General features: G+C 39.9%; 1 protein-coding gene across 2 annotated transcripts in view; it reads left to right on the top strand.

Annotated features, from left to right (window-relative positions):
* akap6 (A kinase (PRKA) anchor protein 6) overlaps window positions 1–26,852 on the top strand; it is a 227,414-nt gene that overhangs the window by 112,938 nt on the left and 87,624 nt on the right. For both annotated transcript variants that reach the window (XM_080870969.1, XM_080870970.1), the window contains exons 14-15: window positions 8,812–8,942; window positions 19,015–19,135. In XM_080870969.1, coding sequence (XP_080727095.1) covers window positions 8,812–8,942; window positions 19,015–19,135 — 252 coding nt within the window. The remainder of the gene's footprint in view (window positions 1–8,811; window positions 8,943–19,014; window positions 19,136–26,852) is intronic.

Genomic DNA, 26,852 nt, shown 5'->3' with positions numbered 1-26,852 from the left:
TTAATAGTCGTCCTTCATAAAATTCCCTTCATTCAGCCTGTAACATTAGACAAGTTATGTTCGAGAGCATATTTCAGGACGAGTACCACGGACAGTTCTTCACACATCGATGGGGCCTTGTTTTGCTTATTTTAAACTCCAGATTTTTATTCTTGGACTCGACTAGAATATCCATCCATCCATCCATTTTCATCCGCTTTGTCCGGGGCCGGGTCGCGGGGGCAGCAGCCTAAGCAACTAGAATAGCTTTGCACAATTTTCAGGAACATATTATTCATATCCCCTCTGAAGGACAAAACATACAGAGCCAAGAGTAGAAAAAAACAGTTTGAAACAGAGCATTTAGCCTGAAACAAGAACTTTTGCTTTCTTCCCTTTAAGCCAGACAAAACAAAAGTTTGAACAGCAGGTAGAAGGCAGTCTGAGATGACCATATGAGGATATCCCTTCTCACTGACATAATACTGAGCTTTTTGCTTTAGAGCATACTGTAGCCTGAGCTTTTGGCCTATTGTACATTGTACGCTACCCCATTATTTGAAACATTTTTACATAAGGCATCAGAAATATGAGGAAAAAACATAATAGATCCACTTTAAATAACGGTTTGGGTAAACTGAAGGTTTGTGCAATCATTTGACCAATAATTATAATTATTAGAATAATGCTGCAGTTTTGATCAGTGGGTTGTGATAATGATAAGGTCGTGGTCTCCTTCATAGTTGAATGTTTAGGAAATCACCTTTTTTCTACATTTCTGCGTTCGGTAGCCTGAAAATGCACACTAGCTAGGCCGTTTACTTATTTCTGGCTGCATGGTAGATAAATAGGAGAAGTTCATTGACATACATATATGCTTGCTTTTCTTTTGGTCCTACTTGCAATAGGCAGTTAGGCAAAATGAGCAATGCACACATGCGCATGCAAACTAACAGATGGAGGCATGAGTCTAGTTTGAAGACAAATAATTTTTGACAGAAATCCTTGAAGATCCTTCAGACTGGGAAGCAGCCCAACTCATGACTGTGTGTGTGTGTGTGTGTCTTTAGTCACTGTGTCCTCAAGGCGGGCATCCAGGAGAAATTGCTTCAGTGTACTTCAGTGTGTACACATACTGTACAAGTGTGTGTGCGTGTTTCATTATGGCTTTAGTCAGCTGTTATGGAAGTATTTTGCTTTTTCATACCTTAGCCTGCGTTGGCTCGGTTGTTGCCAACGTCAGAAAAAATGATTAAATAAATAACTGAGTGAGTATGTAGCTGCGGGACTGAATCAGTTAGTGACCTCCTTACTGACTGACTGACATTATGACCATGTAGCACTGACAAAAACATCACATTATCACTTCAAAGTTTTTGTCAGCAATGAACTTCTTTCAAAAGTTGTTTCCACAAAACACTAAATATATTTTATGATGTACTTCCCATGGCAGCAGCAGACTTTCCTTGGTGCTGGGCCATCTTCCTTGGCCAACTTATATAAAAGTTTCTTGTGTTACTGACAATAGCTTTACATGATTCAGAGTTCAGAATAATCTTTAATCTTATAGTGGGGATTGTTGGAGTTCCTCAGTTCATCTAATGCAGGGATCTCCAGCCCCAGTGCATGAGAGCTACTCTCCTACAGCTAGATGCATCCCAACACAGCTGAATCAAATGGTTGAATTAAGTTTGGCAAAGGCTTGATAGCAAGCCAGTCATTTGATTCAGGTGTGTTGGAACAAGGATGCATCTTAAAGCTGAAGGAGAGCAGCTCTCGAGGACTGGAGTTGGAGACCTGTCATCTAAGGTCTAAAACAAACTGTTTTGCTCCCATCTTCCTTCCTTCCTTCCTTCCTTCCTTTAAACCAACGTTCTGTCAATATAAAACAGGTGTGAGCAGTAGTTGGATGGAGCTTCTGTGTCTGAGATGACTAAATACAGATCTCCACTCTCTTTGACATCATTAAGAGCCATGAGTCAGCTAAAAAGTCTGAAACTGAGTGTTTAGAGCAGTCTGAAATCTGAGCTGAAAGCTCATAGGGATTGCTTGCACAAAAATACCAATGTCATTTTTTGTTTGGATTTCTTATATATATACAAATGAAATTCCAACTAGCACGGTGGCACGGTGGTTAGCACTGTTGCCTCACAGCAAGAAGGTCCTGAGTTCAATTCCACCATCAGGCTGGGGTCTTTCTGTGTGGAGTTTGTATGTTCTCCCCGTGTTTGCGTGGGTTCCCTCCGGGTACTCCGGCTTCCTCCCACCGTCCAAAGACATGCAGCTTGTGGGGATAGGTTAATTGGATAATCCAAATTGCCACTAGGTGTAAATGTGTGAGTGAATGTGAGTGCGAATGGTTGTCTGTCCCTGTGTGTTGGCCCTGCGACAGACTGGCGACCTGTCCAGGGTGTACCCTGCCTCTCGCCCTATGACAGCTGGGATAGGCTCCAGCGCCCCCCGCGACCCTGAAAAGGATAAGCGGAAGTGAATGGATGGATGGATGGAAATTCCAACTATTTGGAAATCTGCTTTTGTTCTCCCTTTGCTTAAAGGTTGGGATACTTCAGTTGTGACTAATTACAAGTCCATCTCTAAATAATCTGCTTTTGTCAAAGTTCTGGAAGTTCTTGTTAACGAAGAGCAGAAAAAGGGGAAAAAGTTCCCCTCTGGAGATTTTTAAATGATTTCCAGTCAGGCTTCTAGAAAAATTACAGTACAACTATAGCAGCCTTAAAAGTGATTGTTTCAAGCAGATAACAAGCAACATTGTGCATCCATTTTTATTGACCTAGCCATAGCATTTGACACAGTTAAAACCAAGACTTGCCATCGAAGGGCTGTTAGAAAACGTTGGATGCTTTCAGAGTTATTCATCAATCAGGCCTCAGTGACTTCTAGCTTGCTTAATGTGATCAGTCCTCATTTTTATGCTGATGATATGATGATCTACTCCTCTTATAGCCAGGCTCTCTGTCAGTTCCAGTGCAGTATAGCATAGCCTGTGTGATTTAAAACTTAAAAATTCAAAATATAAACCCCTGAACCTCTCATGTATTATATACTTCAGGGCTCAGAGATTGAGTGAGCATCTCAATATAAGTACATAGGAAAAACAATTGACGACTCACTCTCGTCTACACCTCGCATTCGGTGAAAAAATTGAAATTGAAACTTGGTGTTTACTTTCCTTTCTATCTGTTTCTGGCCAGAAAGACTTTTATGTCTCTGTTTGGTTATGGTGATGTGATTTATATACATGGGTCCCCAGAATGCTTACATATCCTGCATTCTGTTTATTCTGGAACGATGGGATTTATTACAAACTTTAAGACTTTTACTCACCCTTGTGCATTGTATGCTGAGCTTGAGTGGTCTGCTTTGTCATGTTGTAGATTCAGCTACTATGTATATTTATATGTAGATCTTTTATTTATAAGGCTATTTTTGGTTTGCTTCTTATATACTGACTTATATTAATCAGAAATTGTGGGAAATTGTTGTCCTCCATGTTTCACCACTTTGTCTGTCCCAGAAGTTCAAATGGAATTTGGAAAAGGAGAATTCAAATTTATCAGAATCAGAATCAGAATCAGAATACTTTATTGATCCCTGGGGGAAATTATTTTTTGTTACAGTGCGCCATTTTAAACCAACATTAAGACAAGACAGACAATACGCTAACTAAGAATAGTACAATATATACATATATATACATACATACATACATAAGTCACTTATAAATAAATATTTGGAAAAGAAACATGTGTAGCTGTAGCAGCAAACAGTGTGTTAAGTGGATGCGTTGTACAGGGAGATGGCCACAGGCAGGAATGATTTCCTGTGTCGTTCAGTGGTGCTTTTCGGTAATCTCAGTCTCTCACTGAACGAGCTCCTGTGACTGACCAGCATGTCATGGAGTGGGTGGGAGGTGTTATCCAACATTGTCTTTATCTTGGACAGCATCCGCCTCTCCGACACCACCTTGAGGGAGTCCAGCTCCATCCCCACAACATTGCTGGCCTTACGGATCAGTTTATTAAGTCTGTTGGCATCTGCGACCCTCAGCCTGCTCCCCCAGCATGCAACAGCATAGAGGATCGCACTGATAGATTATCACTCCTAAATTAAAACTTAAGACACTTAATTAATGCCGCAGTTTGTGGGGGGAGACAGTGTGTGGGTGTGTGAGGACCCAGGTGCAGACACAGGCGAGGAGACCACAACTAACTTGAACAAAACGCGAGCCTTTTATGACGGCTGATAATCAGGTCAACAAAACAAGGCAGTAAGCACAGAGGCAAAACAAGACTGGAACCTACACTGGGAAAACTGAGGAAACAGACTTAACTATGATAACTAGGAAGACAATGAAAAGGAGACTGCGATGACTATGAACAGGACTTTGTGCAGGAACATGAAGGAGCAATGAACTCATACATGAATAGGCAACATGACCATGACCTGCACAGAGTCCTGAAACCTGACATGACATGATGGGTGGAACAAGGACGACGGGACACTGAACACAGGAAGACAGAGGACTTTGATACATACATGAGGTGATCAGGGGAAGTGGAGACATGTGAGGAAACAGCTGACTAGAACAAACCAAATGACACCACATTGGAAGTGAAACTAAAGCAATGAACATTGAACACCCTTCAAAGTAAAACAAGAACCCTAAATAAGACACAGAAGTGACATGAGCTTGACAACATGAATTACACAGACAGGAGACATGACAGATAAGACTCACAAACCTCTAAGGAAGAATTAACACAGGGATGAGACACAAGGGGAGTCCAATAAACCATAAAATATAACTGCAAGTAGGTATGACAGAATGTAAGTAGATAAGCTGAAAAGAAACTAGAATACAGATGAATAACAAAATATCATGAAACTTAGAAACACTGGGTCACATGACTCTGGACCATGACAATTAATTTAAGTTCATTTTAGATAATGTGAATGACTAGTTTTGCCTGAATGGCATCCAACTGTCACGGCGCAGCCTGAGTGTTGGTATGAGGACGCAAGTGCAGACAGGGAATAATAATGGATTGCATTTATACAGCGCTTTTCGGGACCCCTCAAAGCGCTTTACAATACCACTATTCATTCACTCTCACATTCATACACTGGTGAAGGCAAGCTACAGTTGTAGCTACAGCTGCCCTTGGGCAGACTGATGGAGGCGAGGCTGCCATATCGCGCCATCGGCCCCTCTGGCCATCACCAGTAAGCAGTAGGTGAAGTGTCTTGCCCAAGGACACAACGACTGAGACTGTCCGAGCCGGGGCTCAAACCGGCAACCTTCCGATTACAAGATGAACACCCAACTCTTGAGCCACGATCGCCCTAAGGTACTAAGGTTAAACAAAAAGCGAGCCGTTTATTACGGCTGATACACAAGTAGAAAATAAAGCAAAAGGCGAACAGGGGCAAAAACGAAACTAAAACCTAAACAGGGAAAACTAAACTGGTAACTATGACAACAGGCGTGAACATGATTGTGAACAGGAACGTGTGAGAAACTATAACGAGGAAAATCATGAACATGAAACATGAACACGACCTGAGCAGAATCATGTAGTACATGGAACGGGAAAGAAAACAGTCAAAGGCTACGTCCACACGTACCCGGGTATTTTTGAAAACGCAGATTTTTCTATGCGTTTGCACCTTTCGTCCACACGTAAACGGCGTTTTTGGTCACTGAAAACGGAGATTTTAAAAACTCTGGCCAGGATGGATCTTTTTGAAAACTCAGTTTTTGCATTTACGTGTGGACGAGAAAAAAGGAGAAAATACAGAAAACGCAGCGTCAAAGGTGTGCGCCTTTTTTGACGTCACACTGTGCGCCACGTTATGGTTTCGGTGAAATGAATTTCTACAATACTGTTACTGTTAATTGTACTATCTGCAGTGTTTAAATGCTTACATATACACACACAGTTACTGTCCCTCCACACATACAACTCGGTTCTGCTTCTATGCCCCAGCTTTGTTTTCTTTTTCCCACCGAGGCTTCTAGACTTCTGATTGGCCTGCACGGTTAGGACTATATCGCCACCTGTTGCTTTGGTATGTTCCTAGCAGCGTTTTCCTTCATTTCTGCCTTTACGTGTGGACGGGATTATTTTTTAAAACGAAAACGGAAAATCTCCGTTTTCAAAAATACCCGTGTGGACGTTGCCAAAGACTGAATGAAAACACACAGAAGGCTAATGAGGGAAGTGGAAACACCTGGGGAGACATGGCTGACACAAATGAACATAATAACTCCACAGGAGAAGAGCAAAACTAAGCACATTGAACATAGAACCACAAGACTTTCAAAATAAAACTGGAATCACGGAGAGATGTAGACATAATAACACCGACTACATGACACACACAGACAACAAATACATGACATATTGTCACTGAAGACAAGAAAAGACTTTTAAATCAGGAGTTATAGAAGAACTAGAAACTCAATTCAATCCTAAGTAACAATAGCAACCAAAGAACTTAACACATTCCACATATCAAAATACAAAATAAAATTCAAAATGCTGGGTTACAGACCCAACTCCTGACACCCAACATTGTATCAGTATATAAATGACAGAAAATTAGTAAAACCACAATTGTCCCCTTTCAATGTTAATTCATTTTTTTGGATTAGCTGTCCTGCCGTGGTTATTCTTTTGACCAAGGTCGCTTCTGCTTTGCTGTAAGTGCAGTAATTTACTTGATAAATGTGCAAAAAGCTTACATAAATGAGGCAATTTTTAAATGTAGTTCTTGGCTTGGCTTCAAAGTTATAGACTGAGGGAACATATTAGCACAGAAAAGAACAGTCTAACCAGCTAATGAACAACTTGACTGATTTACTGATTCACTGACCGACTAACTAGCCAGCAAACAGTCTGCAAACGCAACCAAGACAGAAATAGAGAGAAGTAATGAAGGAAAGTGGAGAGACATTTAGATAAACTCTGTTTTTTTTTCCTCCGAGAGGCTCCAGTTAGTTTCATTTCTATAACAGCAGCACATACACAAACAGAATATTCTCTCGTTCAAACACACCTCAACACAGACAGTGCTGTTGATTGTGTATTGCCGGTTTGTTTATTAGCTCGCTGATTGAGCAGCTCTGCCTTCTACAGATTGGATGACCTTTCCAGATCCTTCCGTCGAGTCCGCTAAGTAGATCGGACGGCGAACGCAACTCGACGCGACAACACTTTATTCAGATTGTTACTGAATGAGGAAAAAGCAGGCGGTCATATGTGTGTATGTGTGCACATTGGGCTGTTTGTACACACTCACTCTGCCTTCATTGGTTCAATTGAGGCCTCATCTCCATATAGTTTGTATGCAATTACATCTGAGCGGCGCTCTGAGTGCCTCTATATGATTGTGTCTGGATACCGAGTGCAACTAGCTGTGGTGTGTGTGTGTGTGTGTGTGTGTGTGTGTGTGAGAGAAGGATAATTTGTGAGAAAGAGCAGCGAATCATGCTCCATGTGTGAATATGTTTGTTTTTGTGTGTGAAGCAATTGATGGTCAATTTGTGCGCATGTGTGGCTTTATGGGAACATTTGTGCGAGCTTGATAGGAGTGTGTGTATGAGGGGTAATTTGTGCCAGAGAAAAGCAATTCGTATTAAATGTGTGCGTCAGGTTTTATGGGTGATCTGTGTTAGTGAAATGTTTGTGTGTGTATGTACATTTATATGCATACACATGTACGTGCCGTTTCATAGATGCGTGTGTATGTTGTCAGCTGACGCAGAGGATAAGTATGGAGAGTGTTTCTAGTGGCTTGCTGAATGCTTGCAGGGCTTTAAAGGGCACGTCCGACAAAACGCGCCACGTCCGAATCTCCTTCATCTGCAATAAACAGCTAATCACACTCAGTGGAAGATGATCCCACTCAGACCGCCGACTTCATCATGCACACACGTTCTGTTCGCTTTCAAGAAGGCTCACTGTGTTACCTTGATTCTGGTCATCTTGGTCTTTATTTAAGACAGGGTATTTGTACGTTGTAAGAAGCACTGAATTAAGTTCACCTTAGAATGTATTAAAAAGTCTTACGCTCGAGGGGTCTTTGCAGAAGTGCTAAACCAGAGAAAGGCAGGAATTTTTCATGGAAAACCTGCAATTCAGCAAACTGAGAACATGACATGCATAGACATAGTGTTAATTTGTAACATTACAGATTATTTGACATTAGACTGTTTACCAGCATAGGGTCTACTTTTATTTATTTTTAAATTCTATGGATGGTTTTATTCATTTATTTATCTAATCGACTAAAACATAAAACATAAATTTCCATGTAGCATTAAAAGTCTTCATTTTACAGTGCAGAAACCTATTAACAGTGTATTGGACGACATCTTAAGGGAATTTTATAATAACTATAAAACAACATCATCTCAAGATTCAGCAGTAGTGCAAAATATTCTTTAAAAACCCTTTCATTTGAGCGTTAAATGTCACAAATTATTCTCTCAAAACAGTTAAAAACATCTCAAAAGAAGCTGCTAATCAAACCTGTAAGTTGCATTTTTCATTGCAAAGAGGTATTTTAGTTTCTTTTCTTGCATTAATATTCTTATATTGATTGTTATGAAGCCCTTTGAACTATCATCAGCATCCACAGCATATCGTGGAAACAGCATATCAGTCCTCATTGGTTATAGCAAGGTACAACTAACAAACATAACAGAGAATATGTTGATGTGAACGCAATCTCAGAATGAACCAAAGAAGTGTAAGAAATAATTCAGTCTGGGTAATATATACCCCTGTGTTCTGTTGTTTTCTCCAGGCGGAGCAGACCACCAGTCAGTGCGAAGCCCAGCGAATGGCCTTAGAGCAGATGGCTATCAAACTAAGCAGCCTGCAGTACCCCTCACCCACCAACAGAAGGCGCGGCAATCACCTGGCCAGGAACAACAGGTAACTGCACAACAGGAAACAACAGAATAAGTGATCAGTAATTTTCTGTTAGCTTCCGTAATTGCTTTACAGTGCTCTATTTTGTAAAACAAATGCATGTCTACTATGGGAGGACCTGTTAAAACTTCCCCACATCCCTCATGTACACACACATTCGTGTAGTGCTAATTATGACGCATACACTCAGAATCGAATTGGTAGAGTATTCATTGACCTCCTGGGCTACAGTTCATCCACCACTAGGCTACCGTATTTTTCAGACTATGAAGTGCAATATTAATCAACAGGTCTATTTTCATACATAAGACGCATTAAGCGAAACAAAACATGACTGAAAGCCTTGAGTTTGAAATCCGCTTCGTAAGCATGTCTCTTAATAGGTGCCATTCTGGGGTCCTTATACACACAGAGTAATATTATGTTGAAGCACAGTAACTCCGCGAGGCTCCTGACTACGGTAGCCGTAATGCTCCGACAATCCATCATGCGGTGCAGCTTCGTGGCTTACCAAAGTCGTACTAACACATTTTCACAGATTTTTGAGCGCCGTGTACCACATAAAATCGGTTCGAGGTCAGTAAGCACAACCAGAATTAATACATAAGGTGCACCGGATTATAATGCGCACTGTCAATTTTTGTGAAAATTAAAGGATTTTAAGTGTGCCTTATACTCCAAAAAATACGGTAATTTAGCAAACTGGTTAACAAACCTCAAACCTGCCGCATGACTAGGCTGAGGATCTTCATTCTTGGGGTTATGAGAATCAGACGGTCTCTCTATATAGAATTTAAAAGTTATCAAGCCAGGATAACAACAGCTCCCTACTTTAGAGGTGATCCCTGAGATTTTAAGAGAAGTCACAGGGATCAATGCAAGTACTACAGAACCGTAAGACACTAAGCGACCACTTTAAACCATCAGTTTAATGTGTTAATTTAGTGTAATATAGGCTCGAGCTTATCCCAACTAGGGCCAAATGTGCACTACACCCTGGACAGGACACCACCAATTCTGTGAACAGTGAATATAAAGTTTTTGCATGTAAAACTTTATATTCAGCCATGTATTTTGAAATTTACCCCAAGCTTCTGTGTCCATTACTTAAAAAATATATCCTGTAGGAGACACATGATTCTTTTCATACACCCTGTAGAAATTCTATGCACTCATAAAACTGAATTTCCCTCCTATGGTCAATTGAGGGACAAAGCCTGTGAGCCCAGAAGTGCCAACCATTGTTCAAACTTTCTGTTTGTGATGTGCAGCCAATTAGAAGAAAAGTGGCTCAAAGGGAACAGGAAGTGAGCTAAAACAATGAACTAAGGCCCAATAGGAGACAAACGAGGACTTCTTTCTTGCTGCTCCTGTGTATTCCAAGAATAAAATCCAGGGAGCTGTAAATCATCATAACAGGTCCACTTTAAAGTCCTTTGTTCTGACTTTTAGAAGTTCCACCATTTCATTGGGCCTGTTAAACAAGGTGTTCGAGTTTGTGTGTTGAACGTGCAGAGGACAGAAGCTGCAGAGCGTAATGGAGTGCAAAATAATAAGAGTGAAAACTAGCAGGTCAGTGTTGTCTGTTGTGATAGAAGCGACACAGGCAAACATAACAGACAACACACACATGCAGCTAAACGCAGTCACACACACACACAGAGCATGAGCGTTAACAGCAGTAATCTGGTGTGGCCAGGCTCGGCTCGGCGAGCACCGTGTTTGGTCACGCTGCCTGTCGGCGTTTCATCCCCGGCTTTGAGGAGCTTCTCACTGCAGTTATCACTCACACACAGGGCGCACACACACACACACAAAAAGAAAATGACAACATACACTGAGTAGTGTGTATGCAAATAAAAAAACTGAGGCTTAAATTACTCCCTTTGAGTCTGTAGCATGTTGTGTTCTGCAGACTTTGCGGGTGTTGTCAGTGTGACTTCACGGTGGCTTCCGCGAAGCGTGCGGTGCGTGCGTTGTCTGTGCAAGTGTCCACATATACGAATCAAACCCACTGCAGTGCCACTGGACTGTCTTCTACTTGAATTAAATAACAGTTGTTACATGCGCAAGTTGTTTGTGCGCAAAGAGTGAAAACCCACAGCACAAATGTAAATGAAAGCCTCATCTTGTTTGTGTTTTTCAGCCCTCTGAGGCTGCGGCGTAATATTTCAGTAATTTACATTGAATGTGTCGGGCTCTAATTGGTTATTCATATGTTAGCTGTTGCCTTTCACATTTACATTTGGGTATGTGTGAGCGTGTGTGTGTGTGTCTGTCTGTCCAGTGCAGTGGTGTGTGTGATGCGTTTTGTATTAATTGGATGTTACATGTTTTTCTTTGTGAGTTTCATTCTGTTGAGATTTCTGGTTTTGGTTCAGTTGTGAAGAAAATGAAGGTCAGACGGAATTATTCACTAATCTCAAGCAAAATATCTCAATTCTAAATTATTAGCAGAATGAAAGTTAGTAAGGGTGGAAGATATAGATTTTTTGTAGTAACTAAAGTAACTAAAAGTCAATTTTTATTTTTCATATTTCTTATTGTTATGTTCAAAATAATCTAAATGCTTATATAGGAAAGATGAGGCATGTCCAAGCTTCTAACCAATCAGGACATGAAACCTTTCAGAGCAGAAATATATATATATATACACATACATCAAAGTCATACTTTTAATACCAATAAGTACTTTGGTTTCACTTGTTACCTTATTTAACATATTTATATCTTAAAAAGTCCAACATGAATACACGAAGGACTAACATTAGAATTGAAAGCAAATGCATGTTTAACTGAATGACTGAGTGACTTGACTTTGCAGGAATTAATGACTTTGTGATAAAAGAGAAACAGAGAGAGGATTTAGACTTTGTAAATATATGGATGAATGAACTTAATGAAAGAATGAGAAGGACCCTACACAGGTCTGAATCCAGAACCCTCTGACTGTGAGGCAACAGTGATACCACCTTAAAACTCTGTTATCCAGTTCTACTTTAACCACAGACTTTTGATGGCTGTCTACAACCATTTGGTAGCTGAAGATGGCATTTTAGATCTTTTTCAGGACTAATCATTGTTTCTGTTCAGTTTTTACTATTTGAAACGGTTTTGTTTTATTTCAGTTTTTATTAGCTTCAGTGTTGTTTTTAATCTTTTGAATTGTTAACGTAATGGAGGGCATACTGTATGTCAGAGGCAAGATTTAGGAAAATCAGTACTGCTATTAAACTGAAATGAGTTGACTCACAGTCTCAATAAACTCGTCCATCAATGCCTCGTCAGGCAAACAGGACTAAGAACATTTCATCTATAGTTTTATTTTATTTAGTTTTCCAAGTTGACGAAATCATTTCAGTTTGTTTATTTTAGTTAACTTAAATTGTTTTTTCACATTTAGTTTTAGTTTTTTAGTTTAGTTTTAGGGAACTTTCCTATTGTACGACGTGTTAGTCAGTGTTTTTAGTCCACAAAAGTCTAAATAAATTAAACTTGTGCACCACACTCTTTTCCAAGATTAATAAAATAATAAATTAGTGAGTGAATGACTGATTAAGCACCCGGGTTTTGTTTGTGGACAACTTGATTTGAATGTTTCCGTAGGGTGAACCCGTTAGCATGGATGAATGAAGAAGTGTGTGAATATCAGCACGGGCCTCTGCGCTGCTCTTCATCGACAGTTCGATTTTAATGTCTCTGTAGGATGAATCCATTAGACTGGGCGAGTGTCAGTGAATCACCTCATAAATCCAGCAGAGTCTCTGACTGAAAGGTGACGGCTGCCAATATGACTCATTCAACCTTTCATTCTATCGCTTCATCCTCCTCTCTTGTCATCCTTTCTTCCTTCACTCCATCGCTCCCTGTGTTCCTCCTCACCCTCTGTTCCTGCTCTTTCCCAGTTGCTCTTCCTTGACCTCTGCTTTGTCTCCTCTTTCTTGGCCTTCTGCTACCTCTTCATTTCTCTTCATGTTTTTCTCCTGCTCACCTTGCTTTATTTTGCATCCTTTCTCTCAGTGTAACTACTTTGTTGCCTTCCTCTATGCACCACTCCCATCCTCTTCTTTACTTTTATTTATTTAGAATATCTGTCTTCTCATCTTATTGTTACCTTCTCCAGTTTCCTCTTTCTCCATTCCTCTCCTCTTTCTCGTTCTCTCTCTGAGAGCCTTGCCTTCCCTCCTCTTGCCTTATGTCCCTTGCTCTCTTCTTTCTGCTGTATGGAGGATGATGAATTAGAGACAGCAGTTACAGCCGCTATCGGCGTTGCAGCAGCAGGCGGCAGGGAGAGAGAGAAAGGGAAGTAGAAAGTGAAGTATGATAACAAATCTGTCCATTTAAGCCTGAAAGACACCGAGAGTGTTTTAGTTAGCAACAAGGTATCTATCCTGAATCCTGTTTAAAATACAATACTAGTTAAAGAACTTCTCAAAATAATGACACCACAGATCATTAAAATATATATATATACATACATAAAAGAGTAAATCAGTAAGAAAGTATTTAAAAATGAAAGATTCCAATATATTTTTTAGGCCCCTCATGAAGACATTTTAAGTTTCAGTTGGGTGGACTATCACCTGCTATTTTACACCAATAATCAATAGCAAGGTGTCTCAACAGTACCTCACGGCCAGATATCGGAGCATTTAGCTGTATATCACCATATAGTTTTATTCAAACAGCTGTGTACAAAATACCAGAAAGGAAAGACAGAAACTCAGAACTTGAAATTTTTACAGGGTTAGTAAACCCTGTAAAATAGAGGACACTAACAATGTTACAGCAGTTAGTTTGAAAAGCATGTATTTCACATCACTCACATAAAACTCAACACTGACTGAAGGACATATGGAAGGAATCTGGAGCTGTGAGACAAAGAAGTACAGAACTTCAACATCTATCATAGCATCACACAGGAAAATTAACTTGTCCATCTGGTTGTCACAGTGCAGGGGTGTCCAACTCCCGGCCTCAAGGGCCGGTGCCCTACAGGTTTTAGATATCGCCCTGGGTCAGCACACCTCAATCAAATGATCAGTTCATTACCAGACCTCTGGAGAACTTCAAGACACGTTGAGGAGGTCATTTAGCCATTTAAATCAGCTGTGTTGGATCAAGGACACATCTAAAACCTACAGGACACCGGGACTCGAGGCCTGGAGTTGGACACTCCTGTCATATTCCCTTCATTGCAGATTGAAGCTGGGCCCAACAAATTCCTTTGCTTAGTGTCTGTGTGCCATTCTCTGTTGTGTTTGGGTAGAAAATAGAAAATACAGACGTATAGGATGTGTAGAGGTCAGTGTTACACTGAAACACATGGCATTTAACTACTTAATCTCATCAGATGCACATTTATTTCATTATTGAAAAATGTCTGGATAGCTAGTGTAGATATCAGTATGTTTTTCCATGTAGGTTTGCACACTTTCTATCCACATTATTTTTTATATCCAGTGTTGACTGGAATTATGTTGAGGTAGAAATGAATAATAGATCCTTATAATTCAAATTTCCTCAGGTGACTGAATGTCAGAAAGGCTCTCTATAATACTCTTGTGCGCTCCGTCAGCGCAGTGTGACAGAAAACGAACTTGACACTTCAAACACTCTGTAACCATCCCGGTGTTGAACGCAGCCCCACAGTGGCGCCTCGTCGATCCTTCCTTTCCGATTTGTCTGTTTTCTCGTCTTCCACCCCCCGTGAGATACTGTTTTACAAAGCATTTAGTTAACATTAGTGTGAGAACAAGACGGAAATGGAGGAGAGGAGGGGAGGTAGAAAAACGACAAGAGAAAACAATCTGTACGAGTGTTGTATCTGCTTCATCTGTCTTAGTCAGTAAAGGGCCGCTCTGCTCAGCGCATAATGAGGAACACCGCCTCTGGGGGAAGGAAGCAGCGTTTGCTTGCTTTGCTTTTTTCTCCTCGGTTTAGCTTTTATTTCACGGAGAATCACTTTCAGTGGAGGACAGGAGGTGTGAGGAAAGGATAGGATGAAAATAACAGAAGATCAAGGCGGGGGGAGTTAGGAGGAACAGGTGGAAAAATGTTGGCAAATCTTGTTTTATTTCTCTGTAGCCGTGAGCAGGAAAAAGGAGTTATGAAAAAAGCCGCAGAAGATGAAGAAAACAATTTTTAGAAAGTAAAAACAGAAAATGGGGACAAGTTCGAAATTGTGATGGATATAAAAACCACAGAATAAACTAAGGTCATTTCTGAAAAGTGGGGAACAGGATAAGAACAGAAAGCTTTGGGAACAAGTTTGTGCAAAATAACACAAAATTATTACATGCAAAACTCTCAGTCACGAGGAAAGGTTAAAGTGGTTATTAATCATAAGTATTCTTGAGATGACAGAAGCAATTAACATGATCAATATTTCAGAAAATGCCATAGTTACAAGTTCTTTATGTGTGGGAGCAGAAGTAAACTTTTCCAAGATGCAGGAAGTATAATTTTATTAAGGTTTTGAAAACACATGACCAATAACCACGTGATGCTAACTTGTCCTCCAGTTTGTACATGTGAACATCATGGTGACAGTGTAGCATCAAATGAATAATGCCCAGTCATGCAGGCCTAGAGACTGGTCTGAAACCATACGGCCGGTCTTGAAGGAACAACGAGTATTCTCTGACTGGTTGCGAGTGGTTGCTGGAGTTTGATGCCACACACTGCGAAAATGATTGCTAATGCCCCAGTCACGTAAGGTTGGTTAGTGATCCCCTGGCAAGAACCTGTCCCTGTTTAGGGAAAAAATCTGTATCGCCCAACCAGTTGGAAAAAACTCCCTGTGTTTGGTTGCAAGCATATTGCTGTGGTAGTAGTTTAAATAGAACTGATGGACTTGTCTACAGACACTGTTCAGGTACTCTACGACCTGTAGTCAAACAGGTGTCCCAGTCAGGTATTGCCACCTCGCCCCCAACTCCAGTATTCAGATCAATGATGATTTCAAAATTCGCAGAAGTTATGAAGAGGGAACCTATCCTAAATCCATTTTTTGTGCCAAGCTGTAAATATACATTTAAGGTTGTAAAGTTGGGCATTTTAATATGAAATTGTCACTTCAAACCATTTGAGGCTGGGCCCCAAAAGTGAGTAGAACTGCAGTTTTGTATGCATGTAGCATTGGCTTCATTTTTCAGCTTCAGAGGTTGCCCCTTGGTTAAGACTCACTTATTGGGTCTATATTGCAAAACAACAGATGTAAAAATATGTACGTGTATATAATTTCCTCAGGGATTAATAAAGTATTCTGATTCAGGCCCATAAATGCATGCATTCATTCCAAAGATATTAATAGTTTGAATTTTGTAGCTTGTAGGAGACAATGGTAGAGAGTTGAGTATTTTTTGTTGTATTTGTTGTTTTTTTCATAATTTCATTCATAGTTTACTCTCCCTACTTTGATGGAACATCAAATTGTAGTGTGTTTCCTTTTTTAAGTGATGAATATGTATGCGGCTTTCTGGGTAACTGTGATTTTCAGTAAGTGTGTGTTTGTGTATTTGAGTGATTTTCATGTGTGTGCTTCAGAGAGCACCTCTTAATGTGTGGTCGCCTTGCCTGGCATGTACGTGCAGTGTGTGTGCTTGTGTGCGAGTCACTGTGGAAATACTGTGGGTTTGACAGAGCTGTCAAACTGTCGTCGTCAGCGACCGGAGAATTCCAAACAATTTCACCGCTAATGTTGAGAAACATGTTGGCGATCCCCGCCGAGACCGAAAGCCAGTGAATATATAAATAATAAACACACACGCACCTTAACAAAACGGCTGACAGTAATGCGCGTGTTTGAGCAATCGGCCCCTGTTCCAGCAGCATAAATATTTGATGTGATCCTGTGTTGGGAAGGGGGAGGTGAGAGGATGAGTTAGGAAGGGGAAGAGGGAGGTGATAGTGGGAGGAGTGAGCTGAAAAAGGGGAGGGAGAACTAGAGAGTAAGGAAAGGAACGATGTTAAGAGAAAAAAAGGGAGGTAGAAAGATTTAGAGAAAGTGCTAGGAAACAAGAAAAGGAGGAGGAAACAGGAAAAAGAGAGGTGGAGGAGAAATTCTGGGCAAGAGGAGGATGTGGGAGGCAAAGCCATGACATTGAGAGGTCGGAAAAATGAGGTGAAATGGAGAGAGGTGGGGGTGAAATCTGGGATAAGGAGAATGGGGAAGGGAGTGGGATGAAGCAGCAAGAAGTGGGGGGATGACAGAAGACGTGAGGGTGTAAGACTATTTATCGTACTACACTTTCAGTTCAGTTAAATTCAGTTTTATTTATGTAGCGTCTAGGCGCCTCGAGGCATTGTATATTGTAAGCTAAAGACCCAACAATATTAACCACGTCTGAATACAGTTTTACAAAATTAAAATTTAAACAGAAATTTAAACAGCCTGGGTGCTGATTGTATAAACTGTCATGAACACAATATCTAAATATCTTTCTAAGACACCCATACAGTTGCTGAAGATGTCAGCAGGAGCATGGATGTTATTTTTTCTGAATCATCACAAAGTTTTAAACATAAACTTTGCCATTTGGTTCGACCAAAATGTGTATCCAGGATGTCTCTCTTCTCAGTAGCTATTTAATAATATACCTGTGAGTGGAAACAAACACATAGTGGGTTTTTTGTGTTAACTTAAAATGTTTAAGGCAACTTAAACATTTTGACATTACTGCTCATGGAATTTATACGTTTTAAAAAGGTCCACATGTCCAGGCCTATCTTAAGTTTGCCACTGAACATCTAAAGGATTCAGAGAGGGCTTGGGAGAAAGTGTTGTCGTCAGATGAAAACAAAATCAAGCTCTTTGGCATCAATTCGCCGTCTTTGGAGGAAGAGAATTCCTGAGTGTGACCCAAAGAACATCATCCCTACAGTCGAGCACAGAGGTGGAAACATTATGCTTTGGGGTTGGTTTTCTGCTAAGGGCACAGGACGACTTCCCCGCTTTGAGGGGCCAGTGTATCGTAAAGTCTTGAATGAGAACCGCCTACCCTCAGCCTCACTGAAGATTGGTTGTGGATGGGTCTTCCTGCATGACAGTAACCCAAAACATACTGCCAAACCAACAAAGGAGTGGCGAAAGAAGACGCATATTAAGGTCATGCAGTGGCCTACCCAGTCTAGAGACCTCAATCCTTCAGATAATCTGTAGAGAAGCTGAAGCTTCAAGTTGCTAGGTGGCAGTCAAGAACCAAAAAGTATTTAGAGGGTTTCTTTAAAGAGGAGAGGACCAAAACCCTCCTGACATGTGTGCAAACCTGGAGACCAACAACAGTTTCTCCAACAAGTCATGTTTTGCTTGGTAATCAAATACTTATTTACTCCGTGACATACAAATCAATCTATAACTTATATGTCATGTGTTTTTTTCTGAATTTTAGTTTGATAATTTGTCCCTCTCCATTAATATGAAACTAGCATTAAATTACAGGCTGTTCATTTCTTTGGAAGTGAGCAAACTTGCAAATTCAGCGGGGATCAAATAATTGTTTCTATAATAATCTCACAAGACAACTAATTTAAATGAACTGTCAGCTTTGCCACACAGAGTGGTCTAATGTTCAGTTGTTTGTTGGTGGCTACCAAAAGCATCTTGCTGAGGTGCAAGTTGGTAAAGGACATTTAACCAAATATTAGTGGGAGTGTATATATACGTATTTCTGACCGTGTTGGATTTGAGAAAGTTCAAAATAAATTCAACTTGTGAACCAACTCTATAACATCCCAAATTTACCATGACATTCAAGCACATGATCTATAAACTTATGACCACAACTGTAAAATGTGATGAAATACTCCCTGGAACGGCATTTTAGTTTTGCTTTTTGACACTTTTTTCTTTTTGCCTTCTGTTGTCTTTTTCTGTAGAGCAAACTTTATCTGTCAGTCAGTTTTTAGACATGTGTTTTATCAATATAACAAGATCCACGTTTCCCTTTGCCGGAGGACAAAAAAAAATTACAATAATAAAGGAAATAATAAAATAGACAAGATGAATCATAGCAAAACAAACATTTAATTATAACAGTTTAACTCTTTCTTCTCTCTCACTTCCTTTTGTCAGTCTGCAGGAGTTTGAGGCTGAATACCAGGAGCTGTGGGATTGGCTGATGGACATGGACGCCATGGTAACAGACAGTCATCAGCTGATGCTGTCAGAAGAGCAGAGACATCACCTCTTCAAGGTAAATAGTGTTACTTTCACCAACTCACAGTACATGTGAATAGACATGACACTTCTGCATCCAGTGCGACTGATGCTTCTTCCAAATATCCAGCCTGTGGGCGCTGGGCCATGAAGGAAAACTGTGCATTGAGATGAAATGTACCATGGTTGTTTCTGTGTATCAAACTACTGCCATGGTGCTTCCCTTTACACTACAGTGTCCATAATAGTGTAACTAGGGGTAATCCTTTCAGAGAACTCATTGAAGTCTGCACCTTCTGTGGACTCTTTTGAGGTCTGCAACAATTGATATTCTTTATTTGATATTCTTAAGCAGACTTAATGTGCACATAAAACCTGCAAGTCTGGACTTTTCAGTTTGCATCGGAGGGACATGGCAACAAGTGTGTGACTTACTCTTCATAATCTGGTTGGAAAAAACAAGTAATCAAGTTACTGTCTGCCCTCACAGTGTACACACTTGTACCCAATTGATGCGTGATTGTGCTAGCAATGTAGTGAAAGTTATCAGTGTTAAACTGAACATATGCCCTGTTGGAATAGAGTAGCCTTGTGCATTTTAAATCATTGTCAGCAAGAACTTAGTGATATAACAAAAAAACAGACATACTTAGAGATGAAGGCTATTGGTCAAAAAAAAAAAAACAGCCTAAGAAGTAGGCTGCAGTATACTGAAACATCAGTGTAACTTCCATGTCTGAAAAGCCAGTGTACAAGTGCTTGGACTCTTTCATATGGCCAGCAGGGGTGACTTCTCTGGTTCTAGAAGGAACTCTAATCGTATAGATGTCTATGGTCCTTCAGAGTCTTTGTTTAAGACCTCAGTAAACTAGAGTCTTTCAAGTTTTTCTGAATGCAACATGATGTTCAGTTTGTAAATGATGGTCCCATTAGTGTCAAAAAGGAGGATGAGTTAGGATGAGTTCACAAAACCTGATCTCACTAACTAATAGGCTGAGGCTACAGTTGCTACATCAATCTCAACAGCCAGTATGTTCATTTTAAGCTGATGCATTCAGCGATGTGCAAAGATTTTGTACAAAGTTTTTTATAGTATGATAAGATAGCTCACAACTGGCACAGCACGGTCCTATTATGACACTCTTGGATGCCTCAGTTTGGAGTCACTTTCTCATCTAGTTCAGCACACTCTGTGCTATAGATGTGACATGGAGGCACACAGCAAACTTCTAATAAGAGAAAAAGAATAAAAGAATAAAAAATTAGACATAGTAAAGAATAAAAAATGAAATTCCCAAATATGCGATGAATAAGTAAAGTATTTCAAATTGTTTTGTATAATAAAAAACAGGAGGTGATGGAGATAAGGCACTATTACAACTTTACCTGGCAAGAAAGACTTCACATGTTTCCAAACATTCACAAAGGGCCCATCGGCTGCTCTGCTTCCATCATGGAGGAGCAGCACTGACTTCAGTCTCAATATAAAAAGAAAACATGTAACTGTGTAGAAAATATAAGTATTTGATGCAAATAATGCCCGCCCACTTTGGCTGGCTTCCTCTTTCCTGCCCTAATCCTCCCTCCACCTCAGATCTCCTTTTTCTAGCCAGGCACACACACAAACATACACCCGTCTTCATCCTCACCAAGGAGAATAGGATTACAAGGCATAGCCTCCCTCATAACCATATCATAGAGAAGGGTGTGTGTGACAGAGAGAGAGAGATTGTGTGTTTGTGTAATGACATCACTGCCACCAGATGAGTAACACAGAAGAACAGGATGTGTTACGATTAGAGATTTCTGAATTGTGCTCTTCTGTCCTTTAAATGCTTACAAACACACACAGGTGCGCGCACGCACACGAAAAGGGGAATCGAATAAAAATATACTTGTTCCTAAACTGTGTAACAGTTTAAAAAGTATAAGTAAGTCATATTTTGAGAGACAGTAAATGAAATATTGAGGTATGTGTGAGCTGGTGCCATGTGTGTACAATTCAGATTCACTCAATTGGCAGATGTTCATGAATCAGTGTGTTAATTTCACTAGTGTCAGGTTGGAAATATTAAAAACGGTTGGGTGGATTAAAAATCGAGACAAAAACTTTAGGTGGGTTTTTCCAAGGAGTGGAACCTTGTGGACCTAAATCCACTCCCAGTTCCAGTTTAATGCACTTCACAGTCTTTCCTGGGCTAGGCTCTACATTATCAGGCTTGACTAAATTTTTAACTTCACAGTCTCAGCTGTACAATATTCATGTCACAGTGCTCGTAGTGATTAATTATTTCATTTTAGTTCTCAGTTGGAGGTTTGGGGTATTTCTAACGGCAGTAATATTTCTCATTTGTGAAATACTGCCTATTGTCAAAAGAGCTTCTGTCACTGTGAGCTGCAACTAAATAAAGTATTGAAATGGATCTAAACTGGTTTCTTTTATTTACAAACCACAGTAAACAAAAACCCCGGCTTATTCTGGCTAGATGCTAAATATTTGATCAGAGGGATTGGTGCAAAAAATACACTAAAAATAGGTACATGATAGTTCACATTGGACATAAAAGACCAATAACCAAAACAAAGCAGTGTTACTGGTGCTGGACATTTTAACATTTTGGAGTTAACGTGTGTGTCAACCATGCAACTGTACGCATGTATATTCATTAATGGTAATAGATAAACTGCGTGCACATACTCTGTTTTTAGAGATCAAACTGCTGACATCTCTTTCTCTTCTTACCCACAAGGCACTGCTGCGAACCAGCAGACATGTAACTTTGTGTTGTTTTCCACTCTTTTTCCCATCCTTCAAACGTCTGTGTACGTGCGTGCAGACATGACTTATTTAGTGGCCGATGAGACTCACCTGGCCTGCAAATTATTGATAAGTGTAAAGATGAACCTAATTTCTCCATAGGAGTTGCACTTAAATATTCATCTCCATATGAATATTCATGGCAGCGATGATGCGTGCATGAATATTGGATGACTCTGGAATCGCTGGGCATTCTCTTCTTCTCCTTTCTCCCTCGTTCTTTCTTTTGTCTTTCTCTCTTTTTTTTCTTTTTTTTTGATGTGTCAACTCTACCGCTAAAATATTGATGCGGAGCTCAACAGCGTCTCCTCGCCCGGTCCAAGGTCGCTTTCTTATACTGTTTCTCTCCTTCTCCACCGCTGAGACTTACGGAGACAGGTCTACAGGCCTGTATACTGTAAGCTGCTCATATAGGGCTTTTGTATCTTATAGAGGTTGTTGTGCTGTGTTCAAACTGTAAAAATACCATGACAGTGAATCCACTGCATTCATGTAGCAGCTATAAAATGCGCTTGTGCCCCAACAACTTTGTATCCTTGTATTTTCCTTGTATATTTATGGCTGTAGATAGCACTGTGTCTTTCATTTACCTGAATTTCTGCATTTAAACAAAGCATTTTCTCATTAAAGTGTTCAATTAAAATCATTACTGGTGTAATCAAACCCCTACCGAAGGGATTAGTCATTCATCTGAGTAATAGATGGGCATTAATGGCAAAAAACTCCGGCAGAACCAGGCTCAGGGAGGGGCGGGGCCATCTGCTGCAACTGGTTGGGGTGAGAGAAGGAAGACAGGATAGAAAACATGCTGTGGAAGAGAGCCAGAAATTGATAAGAAGTATGATTCAGTGCAGAGAGGTCTATTAACACATAGTGAGTGAGAAAGGTGACTGAAGAAGAAACATTCAATGCATCATGGGAATCCCCCAGAAGCCTACGCGTATTGCAGCACAACTAAGGGAGGATTCAGAGTCACCTGATCCAGCCCTAACTATATGCTCTAGCAAAAAGGAAAGTTTTAAGCCTAATCTTAAAAGTAGAGATAGTGATAACAGCATAGTTTTGTGTAGGCTAAAGCTTCATGCTGTAATCCAAACAATCAGGAACATGAAGCCATGTGACTGCTGATTTTCTAAGAATTAAGCTTAAACCAGTGGCTAGTTGTAAAACTAGTGATGACGAGTGTAAAACTGTGATTTCTGACTTGCTTTAAGCAGAGACATTAAAAGAGAGGGACACAGCACTCAAAGAATCCTAAATTGAAATCTATGGGAACAGTCTCTAGAAACAAAGACGATAATTTCTCTGCTCAGCCCAACAGGGACACATCCACTTGTGCTGCTGCACTGACGGATGTGCACAGCTGAGTGTTACCACTGTTTCAGTTATCTGATTACAGGCGGATCTCTTTGTTATCAGAGTGTTGGCAGATGTACTTTTCATTTTCCTTGGCTTAATGTATCCATTACGTGAATTAGCATGGCATTAGTTCAGCCTAGTGGTAGGCGCAGGAAAAATAGTTTATTTAAACATTATTTTGGCAGAAAGTCACCAAAAGTTTAAAGTGTTTCTTCTCCAGAATTGTTCGCAGGAGCAGAATATATAAAACGAAGATAAATAAGGTACAGTAAGTAATGCAGAGGTCTATTTAGGCATGATTTCAAAGATAGACTTAACAACATGTGGCAATAAATGAAGCATAATAAAATAATAAAATAAAACTAGCATAAATGAAGGGAGGACATTAAAGGAAGTTGCAAGAGCTTGAGTGATGTGACCTCTGAATCGGAGTAATGAAATATCCATGAAGACTCTTCACACCAAACAACCCCAGTGAGCCTTAACATGTTATTCTCAATCCTCCATTGGAAAGCTCAGTTTTGCAAACAGATTTCTTTTTATTCCACTGATTGTTGGGTTTTCTCTATATTATTGTAGTGTCTTTGGCATAAAGCACCTTGAGGCAACTGTTGTTGTGGTGCTATATAAACTAAACTGAACTTAACTAGCTTCCCTCTGCCATTTTTGCTTTATGTAGGTACTGATTCCCTTTTATATTCTTTAGATCACGTTTAGATCAGAGTCTGCCTAATAGGCACTGAAAAGCACTTTTATTAAGCTGTTGAGTGCTATTTGAATCTCTTCCTTAAAACTATGACTAGGAATCTGAAGAGGAATCTTTTTTTTTAACTTCTTTTTTTAACATTTTTCAGTTAAAAGCCACACTTTGCACAGTGTCACTTTATTTAAAAAAAGGTACAATATAAGGAGAGACCCTTAATGGTCCATTGCTTATGGTTTGCATATAATTTATTAGGTACAAAATCAATATCGTGTCAGTAGCTTCTTTATCTCTTCTATCAAACTAACCTTGATGATAATATTTTGCCATGTTTTCACAGATAAATTAATCCATTTATTACCCAGGTCCATTAGTTTTTGGATCAGTCTTTTATCACTCAGCCATGCTTGAATTGGAATATACCCAGTAAAGTGTTCTTCAGTTTCCTTCCATCTTGCTTTGCACAGTAGTTTCAGAATAAGTCTGAAATATATTCCTTTTTTAAGCAGGGTAATGCAAATTCTCCCTTGTTCTTTTTCAGTATGCAGGTTTAAAGTCCTATTCTCATTTTTTTCCCTTGCCAAATATACTGTGATACTAATTTGTCCCATTTGATTGAATTGCTTATCGTTTATTTCAATTGAGAGTGCTTGGAATAGTATAATAACCTGGGTAAGATGGTCGTGCAGATATCCTCAGACCTCCCATCAGTATCTTTCTTCGCACTTATGTAATTCAAAGCTCACTTAACTGAAAATTTAAATGCTTACGCCTCTTTTGGAATCCTGGGTCCAGGAATATGAAACCTGATTGAACCTCCATTTTTTTTAGTGTTTCATGTTCCAATTCCACCAAATGAGTCTTTCAAGGAAAAGTTACTTCTGTTTCTTCCTTCTTCAGTTCAGCCATAAATTTATCTCCTCAATTGGGTTTCCCAGACTGTTTACATTATAGCTTGCTACTTCAATTTTACATGGTGCTTATATACACCCCTGCTGATACGATGACAGTATGAGCACAATGGATAAACAGTAACGCAGCAAGCAGAAGCGTAATATACCGACGATTTGTCACCTAGTGTAAAATGTTACACTTTGGGAGTGAGTACGTGTTGACTCTTCAGGTATCTCGATGGTACAATACCTGGAGCCTTTCCTTAACCTCCTAGGACCTGGCGTCCACATATGTGGACATCACATTTTGGGTTATTTAGACCAAAATTCTCAATTTTGCTCTACAAGGGCCTGATATCTACTTATGAGGACATTATACTGCTACTGTAGATATAACGAATATCCTCATATGTGACTCTCATTTTTCTTAGAAACAAAAATTAGGTAAAAAAACAAATCTGGTAATTCTTTATTTTTACATTCATCGGGCCCCAATATGCCCAAATATCAAAGAGAATTTAAAAATGCATGCCGTGGAAGAGTTCGGGTCTTAGGAGGTTAAAGCTTTGTGTCAATGCATTTCCATTATGACTGATTCAGTCCAGTATGGATGTTGGGTTTTTGAAAACCTTCACTGGGATCCCTCTCCCTGGTATGTATAGTGTCGCCTGCTGTGCTGAGCTGTAGGTCACCATGCTGCCTTTGTAAAATATTTATTTATTTATTTTTTACTATTGGGAGCCTCTGTTTATCCTCTGTGCTGTCTAAGGTGGTCTGAAATGAAGTTTTAATTCATGCAAAACAGTTTTTTTCTCTTTTCCTTATGGCTCTAAACAGAGCTGGATCTAATATAAACTACCACTGCAATCCATATTTATTATGGGAGCACTTCATCCAACCTTCTTATGACTGTGTTGGATAAACATTCAGTCATAACAGGCTCACTATTATTAACAAGAACGCGACACATAATATGTGGGAGCTATGTTACCATGTGTTATATATGCTTATGCAGTACAAATGAATGCTTGGACATTTCACTACTCCTGCCTCTCTCAGTTTGTGTGTATCCTGCAGAAAAGCAGCTCTAACCCTCTTGTTTTTGCAGTGATTTTTTTTTTCGCTCCATGTGACCGTTAAAGAACCTCGCTGTGCTCCCCTAGAATACTGGGGGGACTCGACCTTGTAACCATAGCAACAACAGGGCCCAACAAAAGTTGGGGTTTTTTGGGAGGTGTGGGTGTGTGAGTGTTTGCCTTTGCGTGGTGTGGAACTGAAAAAGCAGTGTGTATGTGGGCATTTTTGTGTTGTCTTGTGTGTGTGTGTGTGTGTGTGTGTGTGTGTGTGTGTGTGTGTGTGTGTGTGTGTGTGTGTGTGTGTGTGTGTGTGTGTGTGTGTGTCCCCTCCGGAAAAGGATAGCTGGGCTGACAGTTGTTCTGTGAGTAGCCTTGGCAGGCCGAGGCTCTACTGTTTATTGTGATGTTAGAGTGAGGCACTTATCAACCTTGGAAAGCAGGGAGGAAGGAGGAGAGGAGTGTTTGTGTGCTCTTTGATACAGATATGTGTAGTGTTCCAGACACATAAGTGAATCTGGAGAAGAAAAAAAAACTTTTATGTAAAATCCTTCTAGTTTGTGGTCAACATCTGGAAAGTGCTTATTAAGTTTCTAAGGGGAGAGAAAGCCCACCTTTTAAGTATAAAAAAGTACTATAATATATAGTATGCAGCACACAGTAATATATTTACATTTGTAAAAAAAATGCCCTACATTTATGTGAAAAATAAAGTTTCCACCAAACTCTCTGTAGTGCAATTAAAAACTAAGTACACCCCATGAGTCAGTAGCTTGTAGAAGCATCTTTAACATCAGTATCTTGATGTAATCATTTATCAGTTTCTCACTTCATTATGTGGTTATTTTGGCCCACTCTCCTTAAAACTGTTGCATCAGTTCATTGAGATTTGTAGGCATTCATTTATG

The sequence above is a fragment of the Rhamphochromis sp. 'chilingali' genome (genome assembly GCF_963969265.1).
Source record: "Rhamphochromis sp. 'chilingali' genome assembly, chromosome: 21".
Lineage (NCBI taxonomy): Eukaryota > Metazoa > Chordata > Actinopteri > Cichliformes > Cichlidae > Rhamphochromis > Rhamphochromis sp. 'chilingali'.
The sequence above is the reverse complement of the archived record's forward strand: the minus strand, read 5'-3'. Positions and strand labels throughout refer to the sequence as shown.